General features: G+C 36.9%; 1 protein-coding gene across 3 annotated transcripts in view; it reads right to left on the bottom strand.

Moving 5' to 3' along the window:
• Nucleotides 1–2384: 2384 nt before the first annotated feature.
• KLHL2 (kelch like family member 2) overlaps nt 2385–17179 on the bottom strand; it is a 127931-nt gene continuing 113136 nt past the window's right edge. For all 3 annotated transcript variants that reach the window (XM_061191570.1, XM_061191571.1, XM_061191572.1), the window contains 6 exons: nt 9804–10001; nt 9326–9427; nt 8060–8188; nt 7283–7423; nt 4620–4763; nt 2385–3444 (listed from right to left, as the gene is read on the bottom strand). In XM_061191570.1, coding sequence (XP_061047553.1) covers nt 3416–3444; nt 4620–4763; nt 7283–7423; nt 8060–8188; nt 9326–9427; nt 9804–10001 — 743 coding nt within the window. In that variant the 3' untranslated portion in view covers nt 2385–3415. The remainder of the gene's footprint in view (nt 3445–4619; nt 4764–7282; nt 7424–8059; nt 8189–9325; nt 9428–9803; nt 10002–17179) is intronic.

Here is a 17179-nt window from a genome sequence, read left to right as displayed (position 1 = left end):
TGAAGCCAGGGTTGGAATGCCAGAAACTTGATTCAAAGTGTGATTCAACTTTCCCATGTAGCCTCCTCTCCAAAATGAGACATGGCGGCCATAAAAGCCAGTAGGACACAATTTGCTCAAGACCAAACTGAAACAAGAGGCAGGCTAATCCAGGGGTCCCCAACCCCCGGGCCAGTACTGGTCCGTGGCCTGTTAGGAACCGGGCTGCACAGCAGGAGGTGAGCAGCCGGCCAGCGGACAAATCTTCATCTGTATTTACAGCCACTCCCCATCGCTCACATTACCACCTGAGCTCCTCCTCCTGTCAGATCAGCAGCGGCATCAGATTCTCATAGGAGCGCGAACCCTACTGTGAACTGCGCATGCAAGGGATCTAGGTTGTGTGCTCCTTACAAGAATCCAGTGCCTGATGATCTGAGGTGGAGCTGAGGCAGTGATGCTAGCACTCGGGAGCAGCTGCAAATACAGATTATCATTAGAAGAGAGGTTGGACTGTACAGAGACCATAATAAATCAATTGCTTGCAGACTCATATCAAAACCTTATCAGTGAGTGGCAAGTGAAAACAAGCTCAGGGCTCCCACTGATTCTGCATTATTTTAAGTTGTATAATTATTTCATTATATATTTACAATGTAATAATAATAGAAATAAAGTGCACAATAAATGTTATGAGCTTCAATCATCCTGAAACCATCCCCCTACCCCCACCACCATTCTGTGGAAAAATTTTCTTCCATGAAACCGGTCCCTGGTGCCAAAAAGGTTGGGGACTGCTGGGCTAATCCATTACATCACTATGTAATATATGCTACCCTGTCTCATAACTCATCAACAGCTGACATTATAAATACATGGGTCCTCATGCTGTCTATAAGGGATGATAATAAAAAACAGGAATCATATGCCAGAGTCCATAAGGGATGGGAGGGGAACTGAAAGTACACACACCATTCACCTCAACCCCAGTCATCACTGCTTTCAGTCAAGAAGGTGTAGAGCCAAGCAAAGCAAGCAGCAGAGTTGCTTTACAATGCATTTTCATGGATATAACCTTGAACTCTGCTCACACCTGGTGGTCTTCTTGGCAGGATTTCTAAGACTTCTGACCTCTCTTTTTTGTACAATAATCTGAACAAGCCAGGAACATTTTTATAGGCCTAAACAAAACAAAACAAAACAAGATATTTCAAACTGGAGAGGCAAAGGCTGGCGGGGGTTGGGGGGGAGGGGAGTACATTCAAAGTCTCTGAAATCATGGAGTTATGAATCTAGCTACTGACAAACCTTGGCAAACTATTTTATGGTATAGCTATTAAGGCTTCAAAGAAAGGAAAGACAAAGAGGTATCTGACATGCTAAGTTTTTAAGACTGTCACCCTAATAGATTATATTTTAAGAAAAGCTTTAAAGATTTTTAGATAAATCTTTAATTGACAGATTCATGGAGAGTTTCATGGAACATTAGTGTTTGGAAGTGATCAGGAAAGGTAATGACACACTTTTCTTGGTGCCACTGTCAGAAGCAGCTAGCAGTGCTCCAAGTTCATTAGATCCTCAACATGTTTGTTGACAATGGATGTGCTTGGAGCCACACTAATGCAGAAATTCATGTTTTCATAGGGTGAACACAGGCTTTTTCTTTTTCTGATTAAAGTCTTCATATTTCCACTTATAATGGAAAATTCAACTAAGTTGGTAGTAAATGTGGTTCTCTGTTTAAATGTGAATACTCTATATTAACTAAACAGAAATTTTATCACAGGTATAATTCTTTCCTCTTGATTACTGACTGTTCTGGCAAGAGCTCATGCCTACCTTTTAAATTCCTGAGGAACAGCCACCATACCCCATCACCCCCTTCCATCTCCTCCCCCTCCTGTGTCCAGCACCTCAGCTGTCCACCCCACTCCCCCATGCCCATTTCCTCCATTCCTTTTATTTGGTATCAAAACCATAATTTATTTCTCAGTTGTTTTAAAGTAGGTATTTTTTCTTTGACTTTCTTTTTGGTCCAATGCTATTTGTTTTATCTTTATCTTGTGTCCTGCCCATATTAGGGACAGAAGAATATAAAACTTTAAATTTCAACAATCCTTGGGAGACTTTTTCCTTGATTATTAAGGTAGCTTTTTCTTGGAGAACAGTTTTCCATGACTTCAGTTGTTGAACTTAACAGACTTGCCTTGTAGGTTTCTTTGGCAACAAATTTTAAATATTGATTTATGAAGTTAGAAAATGCAAATTTTATAAAAGAATACAAAAAGTGAACAGGCAACTTTCTTAGTAGCAAACTAAATAGATAAAAATCAAGGACAATGTGAAACAAATAATATACAAACTTTTATTCAAAGTTAATTCAAGAAAGACATATTTTGGTCATTTTTAAAGTAAGATTAATTGAAGATCTCAGAAAAATTGTATCTGATCAACACACATGGCTACTCACAGAAAGTTCTCTCTTCTGTTAATAGCAGCTAAATTTATACACACAAAAAAATTCTTAAGACCATGCAAATTCAGTTGAATTCCATACATTCATTATATTCATCAAAAACCTGCAGTAATGTTCATGCCAAACTGTTAAGAAAAAAATTTGAAATACACACCAAAACATGACCAAGATTAAACCAAAGAAAATAATAAATAAGCATAATTTATATTTTATTTTAAAAAGTTTGGCATCACACATGTATTCAAGTGTGTTACACCAGTTCATTCCTCAGAAGTGGCATTTTAAAGTGTTAAGCATTGTTAAATATCAAAAAATACAACTCTGTTTTACAATGTAGTACTGGCATAATTCAAAGTACTGTGCCAATTATAAATAGTATAATCAAGTTTCAAACATCTTTTCAAACATATTTAAAGGAAAGCATATAGACACACATTTATATGCACACAATTTATTATACTCATGTAATCAAACATATTTTATAAAAGCAAACAGTTTTATCCCTCAACTAGTTTGTATACTTACACAGAGTTTAATACCTGTTCAAAGATTTTCAGTTCCTGTGTATACAGATTTTCAGGAGAAGGAATAAAGATGAAACTTAATTTTATAAGAACACATATTACTTTATCCCCCTTCACAAAATAATCCAGTCATTCAAGATTGGTAACTAGTCTTTGTGAAAGCAACTATTGTCCAAAGACTACAGAATAATACTGCAGTCCAAGTTTCTTATTAAAATTCAGTCAGCTGCTGCTCACTGCAGAAAAAGCTTACACGGTGCATCTACCAAAAATAATCTTCAATATCTGAGGCCTATAAAGGCAGATGATCTTATCTTCTGCGGAGACTTAAAGTGCAGCTACAAGTGGAGAAGTGCTAGACTCTCAGTCACTTCAGAAGTACTTGTTGAAGTCTGCTTCTTCTCATGTGTAAATGTGCTGAAAATGTCCTTCAGGCTCATAATGGTTTATCAATAACTGTGACCCCTGAACAAAGAAACGAAGAAATAAAACAGAAGTCACAGGAAGCATTCTGTATCTCTGAGAAAGTACTGAAGTTTTTATATTATTACTTAAGAGGGACTGAACACATCATGATGTTTCAAAATCTCTTTCTTAGAAACTTTAGTATTACTATCATTTTAATCTAAATGACAATGAAATCTTTGTTTAAAAATTAGGGACCAAAACTACATAAGACTATTTAATCCAGAGCTCATCTTTTGCTCTTCACAGTTACAATTAAGGGAAAATAATTTTACTCAAGAAACACTAAGATCCACTTAATACTCAAAGGGGCTTTTAAGAGTGATGAATATTTTCATTACCTTGATTGTGGTGGTTTTGTGGTTATATACATATGTCAAAACTAATAAAACTGTACACTTTAAATATATGCTATTTATTCTATGTCAGATATATCTCAATAAAGCCGTTTTAAAAAATCTCACGTAATTTTGAGGAATGCTATCCTGGGATCCTACTCTATATATCAATAGTTCTATTAGGTGTTGTTTTATATGACAAATAACAGTGATGGTTAATTAGTATAAATTTCTTTTTTCCCCACTATTAAATCTATATTAGAATGTTACTGAAACATTCTAATATTTAAAGCAATATAAATATCTATTATCAGAATAAACTATATGCAACATATACTTTTAAAGACTCATCATTATATTTATTAAAGAGTATTACCATTTCTCTTACGAAGAGAATGGACCAAACTGATATTTTATAATTCAATCAGTGCTGTGCTTAAGTCAGAAAATTACTCTGTAGCCTCAATGTAATAGTATCACATGGAGCCCTGCCAGGGGAGATGTTATAGGGCTCATATCTTTTGGATATCTGAGTAATTAAAGCATTGTGAATTCCATGACACTGCATACAGATGTAGCCATATTAAATTTTATTATATGATTCCACACTGGAAAGATTTGTAATTTTGAATACGAATGACTATAGAATGACAAAAGGATACTAGTGCTTTATTTCAGAATATACATATCTGATATTAATTATTTTGAGAATAAGATATACTTTGAGAAAAGACTTCCTTCTTATATAGGAGAAAAACATTCTTAATGTAAAAATCATAATGATGTAATCCTTTCGTATTATAATAGAAGACTATAAGAAAACTGAACAATTATTACCTGCGTAACTTCTCCCTGTGCTCATACAAGATGACACAACTGTCCATTTATCAGTTGTTGGGTTATAATATTCTACTGATGCCAAGTTACAGGAACCATCATCCCCTCCAACTACGTATAACAGACCGTTAACTGCACAAACTCCTTTAAAAAAATTACACAGAGAGAAAACAATTATTTTAAAAATTTGGACGAATATAAGTATCCCTGCACGTGTCTGGTGAGGTGATCCAGAGACACGTACTTCCTGGAAAGAGGCAAGGAGAGAAGATGGGGGAACCCGAAAAGAATTCCTTTATATGTGAGAATCTAATACTAACTGTAAGCTTCTACTCATGTTACTTATGCAGTAGATGCTTTATATATGCATTATTTCATTTAACCTTCACAATAACCTTACTTTACAGGTTAGAAACTATTTTAATCCCCATTTTATGAAAAACAATAGAAAATTAAAAGTCAAAGAAGGTTAGTAACTCTCCCAAAGTCAGCTTCTAAGGAAATCCTAAGGAAAAAGGAAAAATAAATATATATATTAGTAGAAGGTAAAAATGATTCTGAATTTTAATTATTATACTGACTGGTCAACCATTTTATCTCCTTTAAAAGGGAAAACAGTATTATTTATTTAATTATTATGAGAATAATATATTTTTTGTATTTTTGCAAAATTCAAAACATCTAGAAAAGTATAAAGAAAAAAAGTCCACCACTAATCCTATACTGCTTAGAATCCTGATCATCGAAATTCTGGCTCTTTTCTACACATATATACTCAGACACTCCTTTTTTTTAACCCCAAAGTAGCTCATACTACACATGCTACTTTTTACTCACTCCCACCAAACAATATATACCTTGGACATTACCCCAAGTTAATAAATACAGATCTACATAATTTTTAATGGCTGCATAGTATTCCATGTATGATAATACCATAATTTGTCTTTTACTGATGGATTTTAAATTATTTTCAGCTTTTTTGCTCTTATCAATAATGTTACAATGACCAAGGATCTCTCTTGCACATTTTGCATACTTGTGCAACAATTTTCTTAATATAAATGTTTACAAAGAAAACTGCTGAGTGAAAAGATAAACACCTTTTAAAAGCTCTTTATTTCAATTTATTTTTTAAAAGTATATTTAATAATTTTAAACACAATTCAGAGCTTTTATGAACTGGTACTACAGGGCATCAAAACATCCAGAAGGGTGCTGCCCACACACTGGTCTCTTTACAGACAGTTTTGCTAACACAATTAATAGGTGCTTGTAGATTTTTAACGTAACAAAATAATGAGCCCAAATCTCTACACAGCATTTAAAAGCAATAGCATCTTCTGTGCAAATGGAGTGGATCTCCTTCACTCAAACTCTGTTGTGCTACTATGCTAGTCTCTCGACAGGAAGCAAACTCATATCATTTTAAAGTAGTTCAAATACCTGAAAAGCAAGAGCAGGATGACAATAGCTCTACATACACAAAGTATCTCCTTATTCTTATGGCTAGAAGAAATGAGCTAATTTTGATTTGAAAACAATAAAACAAGGGTAGAGAAAAAATAAGATTAGAATAATCTTTAGGAAAACAATAACAAAAGTTCAAATTGCAAATAAATTTCCTAATCCAGGAAGCACATGCACATATGCTTTTCTAACTTCATATGTGCTGGGGCCCAGATGTGTGGGTCTTACTATTAATAGTTCTGGACTATCCATAGCTGAGAGAGTTTTAGTACTTCACCAAGTACCAGTTGTACCAGTTGGATGAGGTAAAAGGTCAAGTAAATTAATTTTATATTTTGCTCTTTTGAGCAAGTTCTTGCAGTCCCATATACTTATCTCCCTTAGTGATCACATTTAAATTAAAGAGAAATTAAGAAGAACATTTCTGGGGGGATGGAGGGTGCATCTTGCAACATCATCCAGTGGTATACAGTGAGTTTGAGAATCATCAGGAACTTATTTTGGATTATAGGAACAGGCATGAAGACAATGGCATTTTTAAGAAAATGAGAATTTCCCAAAAAGACTACCCAGGTACCCTGAATCTATTTTCCATTTCTATTCCCCTTCTACAGATTTTCCTTTTAAGTAGGTAGTTCCCTACCTACTTAAGAGATCTTGAAGACCTCAGCTTTCTTAAAATTATTGTTGTTGTTATTTTAGCTTTTCCATTTTCTAGAAACCCTGAACTGTATTAAATTGAGGTTACCTTCTTCAGGCTTCCCCTCCAGATTCAGACAAACAACTAGCTTTTTTATCTGGTATAAATATTTACTCAACTAGACTAAATTCCCTGAGAACTGGGCTCCAGAATGTGATACAGGTAGACACTCAAACATGTCTGTGGTAAGAATGAATGAATTCAAGTATCAAATAAAGAGGGTTCTTCCTCTAATTAAGTCTCTACATTCATCACCAAAAAGTAAACTTTGACAGAAATTATAAGTTAACAGAAGGATCACATCAACCTGTTATATCCAGACACTATGTTAGGCATTCACTATATAGGATTATTACAAAAGTTTCTGAAAGTTTCTGCCTTTAAAGAGCAAGTCTATTAGGGAACTCAGATCAGTAAAAGAACAATGGAAATACACAGTGATACTCTGAATATAATTCAGTATAAATTTCATAATCATAAACTAGATAGATACCTGCATTTCTTCTACACATGTTCATATCTGCAACCTGTCTCCATGTGTTGGTGGCGGGATCATACACTTCAACACTTTTTCGTACTAAAGGGCCATCATGACCCCCGACAGCATACAATAAGTTGTTTAGCACACCAACACCTGTAAAACACAAAGAACTAAACAATAGTAGAGTAAAAGGGACAAGAAATTTATAATATATTAGGGTTTCTTCAAATGACTTGTAAATAAAACTTTTGAAATGATTATTCATATTAAAAGTCAATATTAAAGCATACAGCCTAAGAAATAGAAATGAATAGAATTACAAATGAGAATCTCAGTAAGAACTATTGTTCTAAAAAAGTATGTCAAATACAATAAAAATAATATGGAGGTGAAACACAGAGAGGAAAGTCCTTTACACAATTCTTTTGAAAACAACTTTCGTGATAAAAGCAAACCAATATTAGAGCATAAAATCTGTAAGAAATGGATATGGAGTTGATTATTAAGCAAGTTCTCCAATAAGCACTAAAAACAAAAACCTAAAAGTAATGCCAAACAATATAATTAAATGAAACAGAAGCCTTTAATATAGCACTTTAGAAATTTTACAAAGTGAAATTTAAGTGCAGCTACCTACCAACTCTACCTGCATAATGCAAAAGACATTTTAACAGTGGCACTAAAATCAGTATATATTTTCTGATAATATAAAGAGATGCCACCATTTCACTTGTTTAATTCTTTTCCATCATTGCCATGCTTCAGTTACTAAATGAGGTTCCTATTCACCTGCTCCGCTCCGTCTGGTGCTCATTTCTGCTATATAGGTCCACTCGTTTGCTGTGGCGCTGTAGCATTCTACTGTGCTGAGACACTGACGTGAAGCTCCGTCATAACCCCCGACAGCATAAAGCAGACCTAAACATGGAATCACAGAGAAAGCCAAATTCATAAAAAGCTATTTTTTCAAGTTAGGAAATAATATATTTTCCTCCTTGGTAGCACAGTTTACCTTTAAAGTATTAGGAACTATTTAAAATCTTGCCTAATGGTGATAGGTGGACTTACCAAATCATATTATGAAGATCTGCAGAATATATATGATATTAATTTAACACTTTCATCAATAATCTGACTGACAGAACAAGAGAGTACACTCAGTATACCTTTGGATAAACACTATTTGGTAAGTGAACATCCTGGAAAACCAAATTAAATATCAAAGTTATCTTAGTAAATTGAAAAAAAAAGTTGAATCAAAAGTCAGTACCAGTATACAATGGAATATTATTTGGCAATAAAAACAAATGAAGTACTGGTAAAATGCTACAGCATGAACAAACCTTGAACATTATGCCAAGTCAAAGAAGCCAGTCACAAAGGACCACATACTGTATGATTTCATTAATATGAAATGTCTGTAAGTGGAAAATTTATAGAGAGACAGAAAATTAGATAGTGTTTGCTGAGGGCTGGGAGGATGGGGATGATAGCCAAGGGGAGTAGGACTGCTTTGGGGGGTAATAAAAATGTTCTAAAATGAATTGTTATGACAGATGAACACTGGATTGTATACTTTAAATGCGTGAATTGTATGGTATGTGAATTCTATCTCAGTAAAGCTGGTAAAAGAAAAGTTGGTGCAGAGGATTATACCCACCATGGGGAGGGGGGTGGGAACCCACAAATTTGCCCAACCAAGTAAAAAAAAAAAATCATACTAATTAAACTCTTTTGGGGGACAAAGTAGGATATAAATAAATAACTGTGGCAACCCATCCCTTAAAGGTTGAACAGCCCTTCTCCAGATGTAAAATTTCATATTCATGCCATCTGGTTTGTTCCCCAGATGACTGTATTAAAGTCAGTTAATAATATTACACAGGTTACACAGAGAGAGGGAGGGGGACCAGAGGGCGGGCGTGCCTTATTTTAAAAAGGGATAACTAGCGTTTTCCAATAGCCACTATTTCCCTTTTAAATGGCCCTTTGGTTGCCCATTTAGAAAACCAGAGTCTGGGTTACGGGAAGAACCACTCACAACCGCCGACCCACCTCCAACTACGGCGACACCCACGCTGCTCCTCCTCGTGTTCATGGGGGCCACGTGGAACCACTCGTTAGACTTGATGTTGTAAGCCTCCACCGAGGACAGCCCTGTAATAAATAAAGCACAACGCACTGCACCTCAGGTTCCTTATATGTATTAGTAGGGGAAATACTTCAGCTGCATTAAAGTGGGCCAAAATCCAATTATGTGACGAAGAGGAACAGCGAGCTCCTACGCAAGCTACTGACATTTACTGGCTTTTTAAACTTGGGAAGATGACTGACACTGAAGCATGAGAAAGAAAATTTACATACTGAGCACTCTTAACATCATTTAAAGGAATTCTGGATGGAAATTTTAAACTTATCTTCACAATACCTGTTAAAACATTCAAATGTCTCCTAATTTTGCTAGGCCTTGTTCCATAAATGTGATCGCTATGTTAATTCTAACAGCAATGTAGGAAAGATAAAAGAAAATTGCCTGTACTCCCGTCAAAGCCTCCCACGGCATATAACAGTCCGTTCAACACAGCAGCCCCCAGGGTGCTTCTCCGGTCTCGCATGTTAGCAACACTGGTCCACTGATCTTTCACGGGGTCATAGGAATCCACAGTGCGGACCCTTAAGGAGCCATTAAAGCCACCGACAGCGAAAACAAGTCCAGCCATGTAGACCATCCCTGAAAAAGAAATATAGCAGTTAATGATGCATGTGCAACCCAACTGCTACCACCATCTAAAGACTGCATTCCAAACAGTCTACAGCTGTTGTCAGAACAGAAGTCCCCCTTTGGAGAAGCCTGGTTGAATAGGTCCTAAGAAACGCTATTCATTAGCGAGAATATAGAATGAATAGATTGTGTTCCTTACTACTACTGAGAAATGCAATGGCATGGGCTGAGGTACTATTTTGACTCTTGGCTTCTTCAAAGGCTTACTTACAGATGTAAACAATGAGCCAATATTTTCCAACTACTTGAACCTGTACACATCTCCCATGGCTTTCAATTTTGGACCTTCTACTCAAAAATACCAGACCAAGTGCTCTTCAAAAGAATCAAGGGCATGAAAGATAAGGAAAGACTACGGAACTGTCACAGATCAGAAGAGACTAAGAAAACATGACAACTAAATGCAATATAACAAGGGAGGATCAAGATGGCAGAGTAGGAGGACATGGAGCTCACCTCACCCACAAATGCATCAAACATACATCTACATGTGGAACAATTCTCACAGAAAACCAACTGGAAACTGGCAGAAGATCTCTTTTACAACCAAAGCTGCAAGAAAGATCTCCACATAACCCGGCAGGATGGGGGGAAAAAGGCATTCAGAACAGGACTGGCACCCCTGGGAGGGATCTGTGAAGGAGGGAAGGTCCACGCGGGCAGGACCTCGCCCTGGGGAGCCCCTCTGCCTGCTACGAAGTCTGCCAGGACAGATAGAGGGACTGGAGGTGTTACAGACCCGGGTTCTTGGACTCTTTAAGCAACAGAAATTGATAAGAGGCCAGATGAGGAATTCAGGCAAGGCTTTATTGGGACTTGTGCTTAGCACGAGGGAGCAAAAACAAGTAACAGGTTCCCTTTCTTGCTGCCTGAGGAGAGGGAAGCTGTTTCCTTAAATGGGGTGAGGGTGGGGGCACATTGGTGGCTTGGGCTGGAGGCGTGGCTTAGGTGGTCTGCCCACCCCTTGGTGGTGGTGTGTGCAGGGATCATGCCCAGTACCCTGCTTTTGCTCCTAGCACTTCAGAAGTGGCAGTTGGGTTTTGGCCTTATTATTCATAATTACCCTGACTACGCAGGTGCGCAGTTATTTTTAGTCCCTTAGAGTTTCTTTGTATTCTGTTGCTCAAGGAGATGTTTGTCCAGGTACAAGCACTGCAGTAAAGGGTCCCAAGTCCCAGGTCCCAGCCTGTCTCAGAGGGGCCTGGTCTCTGCTCTCAAGGAGTGTGTGGGTGCTGGTTTACTAGCAATCAGAGCAGAGCTGATAGCTGCAACCTCGCCATGCTTCCCAGTCTGAAATGCATGATGGGCAGGGGTGCTAGTATGCACAGCGGCTAGATGCTGAGTCTTGGGCAGACGGGCCCGGAAAGAGGACTCTGTCTACTTGCATGGAGACAGCTTGGAGGGCCTGGGGTATGGCCTTATCAAACCTCAGAGCCCACTGTCAGCATTCACACCACGGGGGAGGGTCCAGATCCAGTGGACATTGTTGGTGCACACACTGGGTCACACCACAGAAATGCATGTCTTGGGTGGACAGCCCCTTGGGAGGAATATACATGGGTTCCTTTTCTGGCTGGAGCACTCTAGTTCTGCCCAGACCACACTGAAGCTTGGAGCCAGATCTAGTGCAGACAAGTCCTGGGAGAGGCCTGCCACAGAGGCAGCCCAGGTCCCAGGTGGCAGCACAACCACCTTGACTCTGCAGCCACAGCCCCCCAGCCCCCAGCACCAGCCCACTCCACACCACACACCATAGCCTAGCACTAGATCTGGGACGAACACAGTGGAGAAAGGGACACGACCTTGGGCTGCTTCTGGGCAGAACTGCAGATGGCTGCAGAGGCAGTGCATAGGTTCACTGTGACCACATGGGCCTCACTTGCTTCAGCACTCACCTCCTTTGCAACAGAGCAAGGGCAACGGAGCCATATCAAATCTGAGACTCAGGGTTTCTACTCAAACAACTGGGGAGCAGACCTTGCCCCTGACAAGGCTGTGACATCCACAGAGAAAAGAGGAGGCTGTGCCCAATATCCAGGGCAGGCTCTAGACACCACAACTCCAATCACACCCCCTTATCAAGGGGATAATGGCCAGCACATTCTGAGGAAAGATATGGCTGGCATACAGCCCTTGCACCAAAAATATTGGACTTACACAGTCTACACAGGGATGCTCCCACATAAAAACAGCCCTTTAAGACCACAATAGACAACTGTTTCTCCTAAATTCATAGAGACAAAGTCAAGTAAAATAAGAAAGCAGAGGAACTACTCCCAATTAAAAGAACAAGAGAAATCCCCTGAAAGAACAAATAATGAAACAGACCTCTCCAATCTACCAGACTCCTAGTTCAAAAAGGAGGTAATAAAGATGCTGAAGGAATTAAAGATTATCGATAGAAATGCAGATCACTATAACAAGGAACTAGAAACTATAAAATGAACCAGTCAAAACTAGACAACTCAATTGCAGAGATAAAAACAAATCCAGAGGCAATGAACTGTAGACTAAATAATGCAGAAGAACGAATAAGTGATCTGGAAGATAGAATGATGGAAATCACCCAATCAGAGCAGCAGACAGAAAGACAAATGAAAAAAAAAACAAACAATAAAAACCTAAGTAACATACAAGATCTATGGGATAATATAAAGCATACCTACGCAAAATAGGGGGGTTGCAGAAAGAGAAAAAGGGCTCAAAAATGTATTTGAAGAAATTATGGCTGAAAACCTCCCAAACTTAAGAAGGAAACAGATATCCAGGTAGAGGAAGCACAGAGGGTCCCAAACAAGATGAACCCAATCACACCCACACCAACACATTTCATAATTAAAATGGCAAAAGAGATACTGTAAAAAACTGATACTGTAAAAAACTAGAAATCAACCACAAAAAGACAAACGGGAAAAAACCGAACACATGGAGACTAAACAACATGCTACTAAAAAACCAATGGTCACTGATGCAATCAAATAAGAAATCAGAAAATGCTTTGAGACAAATGACAATGAAAAACACAACCTTACAAAATCTATGGGATGCAGCAAAAGCAGTTCTAAGAGAGAAGTTCATACCCACACAGGCCTTCCTCAAGAAAAAAACTCAAATAAAAAACCTAACCTATCACCTAAAAGAATCAGAACAAGAAGAACAAACAAAACCAAGGTCAGCAGAAGGAAAAATAATAAGGATAAAAGAGGAAATGAAGAAAATGAAGATCAAAAAAACAACAGGAAAGATCAATAAAACCAAGAGCTGGTTTTTAGAAAAGATAAACAAAATTGACAAACCTCTAGCTAGGCTCACCAAGAAGAAAAGAGAGTGGATCCAAATAAAATAAGAAATGAAAGAGGAGAAATAACAACCACAGAAATACAAAAAAATCATAAGAGAATACTGTGAACAGTTATATAATGACAAATTGGACCCCCTAGAAGAAATGGAAAAGTTTCGAGAAACATATAACTGGCCAAAACTGAGTCAAGAAGGAACAGATAATTTGAACAGACTGATTATTAGAAGTGAAATAGAATCTGTAATGAAAACAACTCCCTGCAAACAAAAGGCCAGGACCATACAGCTTACCTAGCCTTCTCAAACTATTCCAAAAAATTACAGAGTAAGGAACACTTCTAAAGCCATCGTATGAGGGCACCATCACCCTGATACCAAAACCAAACAAAGACACTACAAAAAAAGAAAATTACAGGTCAATATCTCTGAAGAATACAGATGCAAAATTCCTCAACAAATATTAGCAAACCAAATCCAACAATACAGAGAAAGGATCATATCTCATGATCAAGCTGGATTCATTCCAGGGTAAAAAGGATGGTTCAACATATGCAAATCAATCAATATGATACACCACCTTAACAAAAGGAAAGAAAAAAACCACAGGATCATATCAATAGACACAGAATAAGCATTTGATAAAATTCAACATCCACTCATGACAAAAACTCTCACCAAAGTGGGTATAAAGGGAACATATTTCAACATAATAAAAGCCATTTATGACAAAGCCACAGCCAACATAATACTCAACGGTGAAAAGCTGAAAAACTTCCTGCTAAATTCAGGAACAGGACAAGGATGTCCACTATTACCACTTCTATTCAATATTGTATTGGAAGTCCTAGCCACAGAAATCAGACAAGAAAAAGAAATAAAATGTATCCAAATTGGAAGTGAAGAGGTAAAACTGTCACTATTTGCAGATGACACGACACGCTATATAGAGAACCCTAAAGACTCCACACGAAAAGTATTAGAACAAATAAATTCAGCAAGGTGGCAGGATACAAGACTAATATACAGAAATCTGTTGCATTCCTTTACACAACAACAAAGTATCAGAAAGATAAAGTAAAAAAAAAAAAACCCATTTAAAATCCCAACAACCTAAGAATAAACTTAACCAAGGAGATGAAAGACCTATACACTGAAAACTATAAAACAATGATAAAGGAAGCTGAAGATAATTCAAAGAACTGGAAAGAAATCTCATGCTCTTGGAAAAATTAATATTGTTAAAATGACCATATGATTTATAGATTAAATGCAATCCTTATCAGAATATCCATGATATTTTTCAAAGAACTAGAACAAATAATACTAAAACTTATATGGAACCACAAAAGACCCAGAAATGCCAAAGAAATCCTGAGGAAAAAGAACAAAGCTGGAGGCATAACTCTTCCAGACTTAGACACTACTACAAAGCTACAGTAATCAAAACAGCATGGTATTGGCACAAAAACAGACATATAGATCAATGGAAGTGAACAGAGAGCCCAGAAATAAACCCACACACCTATGGTCAATTAATCCACGACAAAGGAGACCAAACTGTATAATGGAGAAAAGACAGTCTCTTCAACAAGCAGTGTTGGGAAAGCTGGACAGCTGCATGTAAATCAATGAAATTAGAACACTCCCTCACACCATATACAAAAGTAAACATAAAATGGTTTAAAGACTTAAATGTAAGACATGATACCATAAAACTCCTAGGAGAGAACATAGGTGAAACATTCTTGGAAATAAATCATAGCATTATTTTCTTAGAGAAGTTTCCCAAGGCAAAAGAAATAAAGGCAAAAATAAACAATAGGACCTAATCAAACTTAAAAGCTTTTGCACAGCAAAGGAAACCATCAACAAAATAAAAGACAACCTACGGAATGGAGAAAATATTTGCAAACGATGCGACTGACAAGGAGTTAATAACCCAGATATACAAATAGCTCATACTAGTCAAAAAAAACCCCCACAACCCAATCAGGAAATAGGCAGAAACCTAAATAGACATTTCTCCAAAGAAGATATATAGATGGCCAACGGGCACATGAAAAAGATGCTCAACATCTCTAATTATTAGAGAAATGCAAATCAAAACCACAAAGAGGTCTCACCTCACAGTGGTCAGAATGGCTATCATCAAAAAGTCTACAAATAATAAATGCTGGAGAGGATGTGAAGAAAAGGGAACCCTGCTGTTGGTGGGAACGTAAATTGGTGCAGCCAGTATGGAAAATGGTATGGAGTTTCCTTAAAAAACTGAAAATATAACTACGATATGATCCAGCAATCCCACTCCTGGGCATATATCTGGAAAAGATGAAAACTGTAATTTGTAAAGATACATGCTCCTCAATGTTCAGAGTAGCACTATTTATTGGGTTGGCCAAAAAGTTCGTTCGGGTTTTTCTGTAACCTTATGGTAAAACCTGAACGAACTTTTTGGTCAACCCAATACAATAGTCTAGACATGGAAACAACCCAAGTGCCCGTCAACAGATGATTGGTTTAAGAAGATGTGTTATATATACAATGGAATATTACTCAGCCATAACAAAGAATGAAATACTGCCATTTGCAGCAACATGGGTGGACCTAGAGAATATTATACTAAGTAAAGTCAGACAGACAAATACTACATGACATCACTTAAAATGTGGAATCTAAAAAAATGAAACAAACAAATCTACATACAAAAGAGACTCACAGACATAGGAAATAAACTTATGGTTACCAAAGGGATAAATTAGGAGTATGGGATTAACGGATACAAACTACTACACATAAAATAGATAAGCAACAAGGATTTACTGTATAGCACAGAGAACTATATTCAATATTTTGTAATAATGTATAATGGAAAATGGTCTAAAATAAATATAAGTGAATCACTTTGCTGCATATCTGAAACTAACACAATATTGTAAATCAACTATACTTCAATTATAAATAAATGCATGCATGCATTCAATGTGGGATCCTGAACTAGAATAAGAACATTAATAGAAAGAATGATAAGATACAGTAAGTCTGTGGTTTAGATACATGCACCTCAATGTTCAGAGTAGCACTATTTATTTGGTTGGCCAAAAAGTTCGTTCGGGTTTTTCTGTAACCTTATGGAAAAACCTGAATGAACTTTTTGGCCAACCCAATACAATAGCCAAGACATGGAAACAACCCAACTGCCCATCAACAGATGATTGGTTTAAGAAGATGTGTTATATATACAATGGAATATTACTCAGCCATAACAAAGAATGAAATACTGCCATTTGCAGCAACATGGGTGGACCTAGAGAATACCATACTAAGTAATAGTAATATGCCAATGCTAATTTCTTAGTTTTGATAACTGCATCACAGTTTTATAAGATATTAATATTAGGGAATTACACACACACAAATAATTTCTGAGTAAGGCTTTTTCTACACGAGAAACAAATCTTTAAGTCCAAGGACAAAATTCTGATGTACAGGAATTCATAAAAAGTAACATTGTTAAATGGCAAAAATAACACAAAAATAATGCAAGTAAAGTCAGAAGATAAAAGATTAATACAAATAAACATTCACACCACAAATGACAGACAAAAAGACTACTTCCCTTAAAGTATCAAATCAATAAAATAGTATAATAAAAAAATGGCAAGAATCATGAACTGACCATTCAGAAAGATGTTTAACTTTCCTCACAATAAAAGTGCAAAGTAGATAATGAGATAGCATTTTTCACCTACCAGATTGCAAAACTCAATTTAATTATAAGGTGTTCTAGGGTATGTAGGGAAATTTGTACCTTCATATTTTACTGTTAG

The sequence above is a fragment of the Eubalaena glacialis genome, chromosome 5, assembly GCF_028564815.1.
Source record: "Eubalaena glacialis isolate mEubGla1 chromosome 5, mEubGla1.1.hap2.+ XY, whole genome shotgun sequence".
NCBI lineage: Eukaryota > Metazoa > Chordata > Mammalia > Artiodactyla > Balaenidae > Eubalaena > Eubalaena glacialis.
This window is presented reverse-complemented; position numbering and strand designations above follow the sequence as displayed.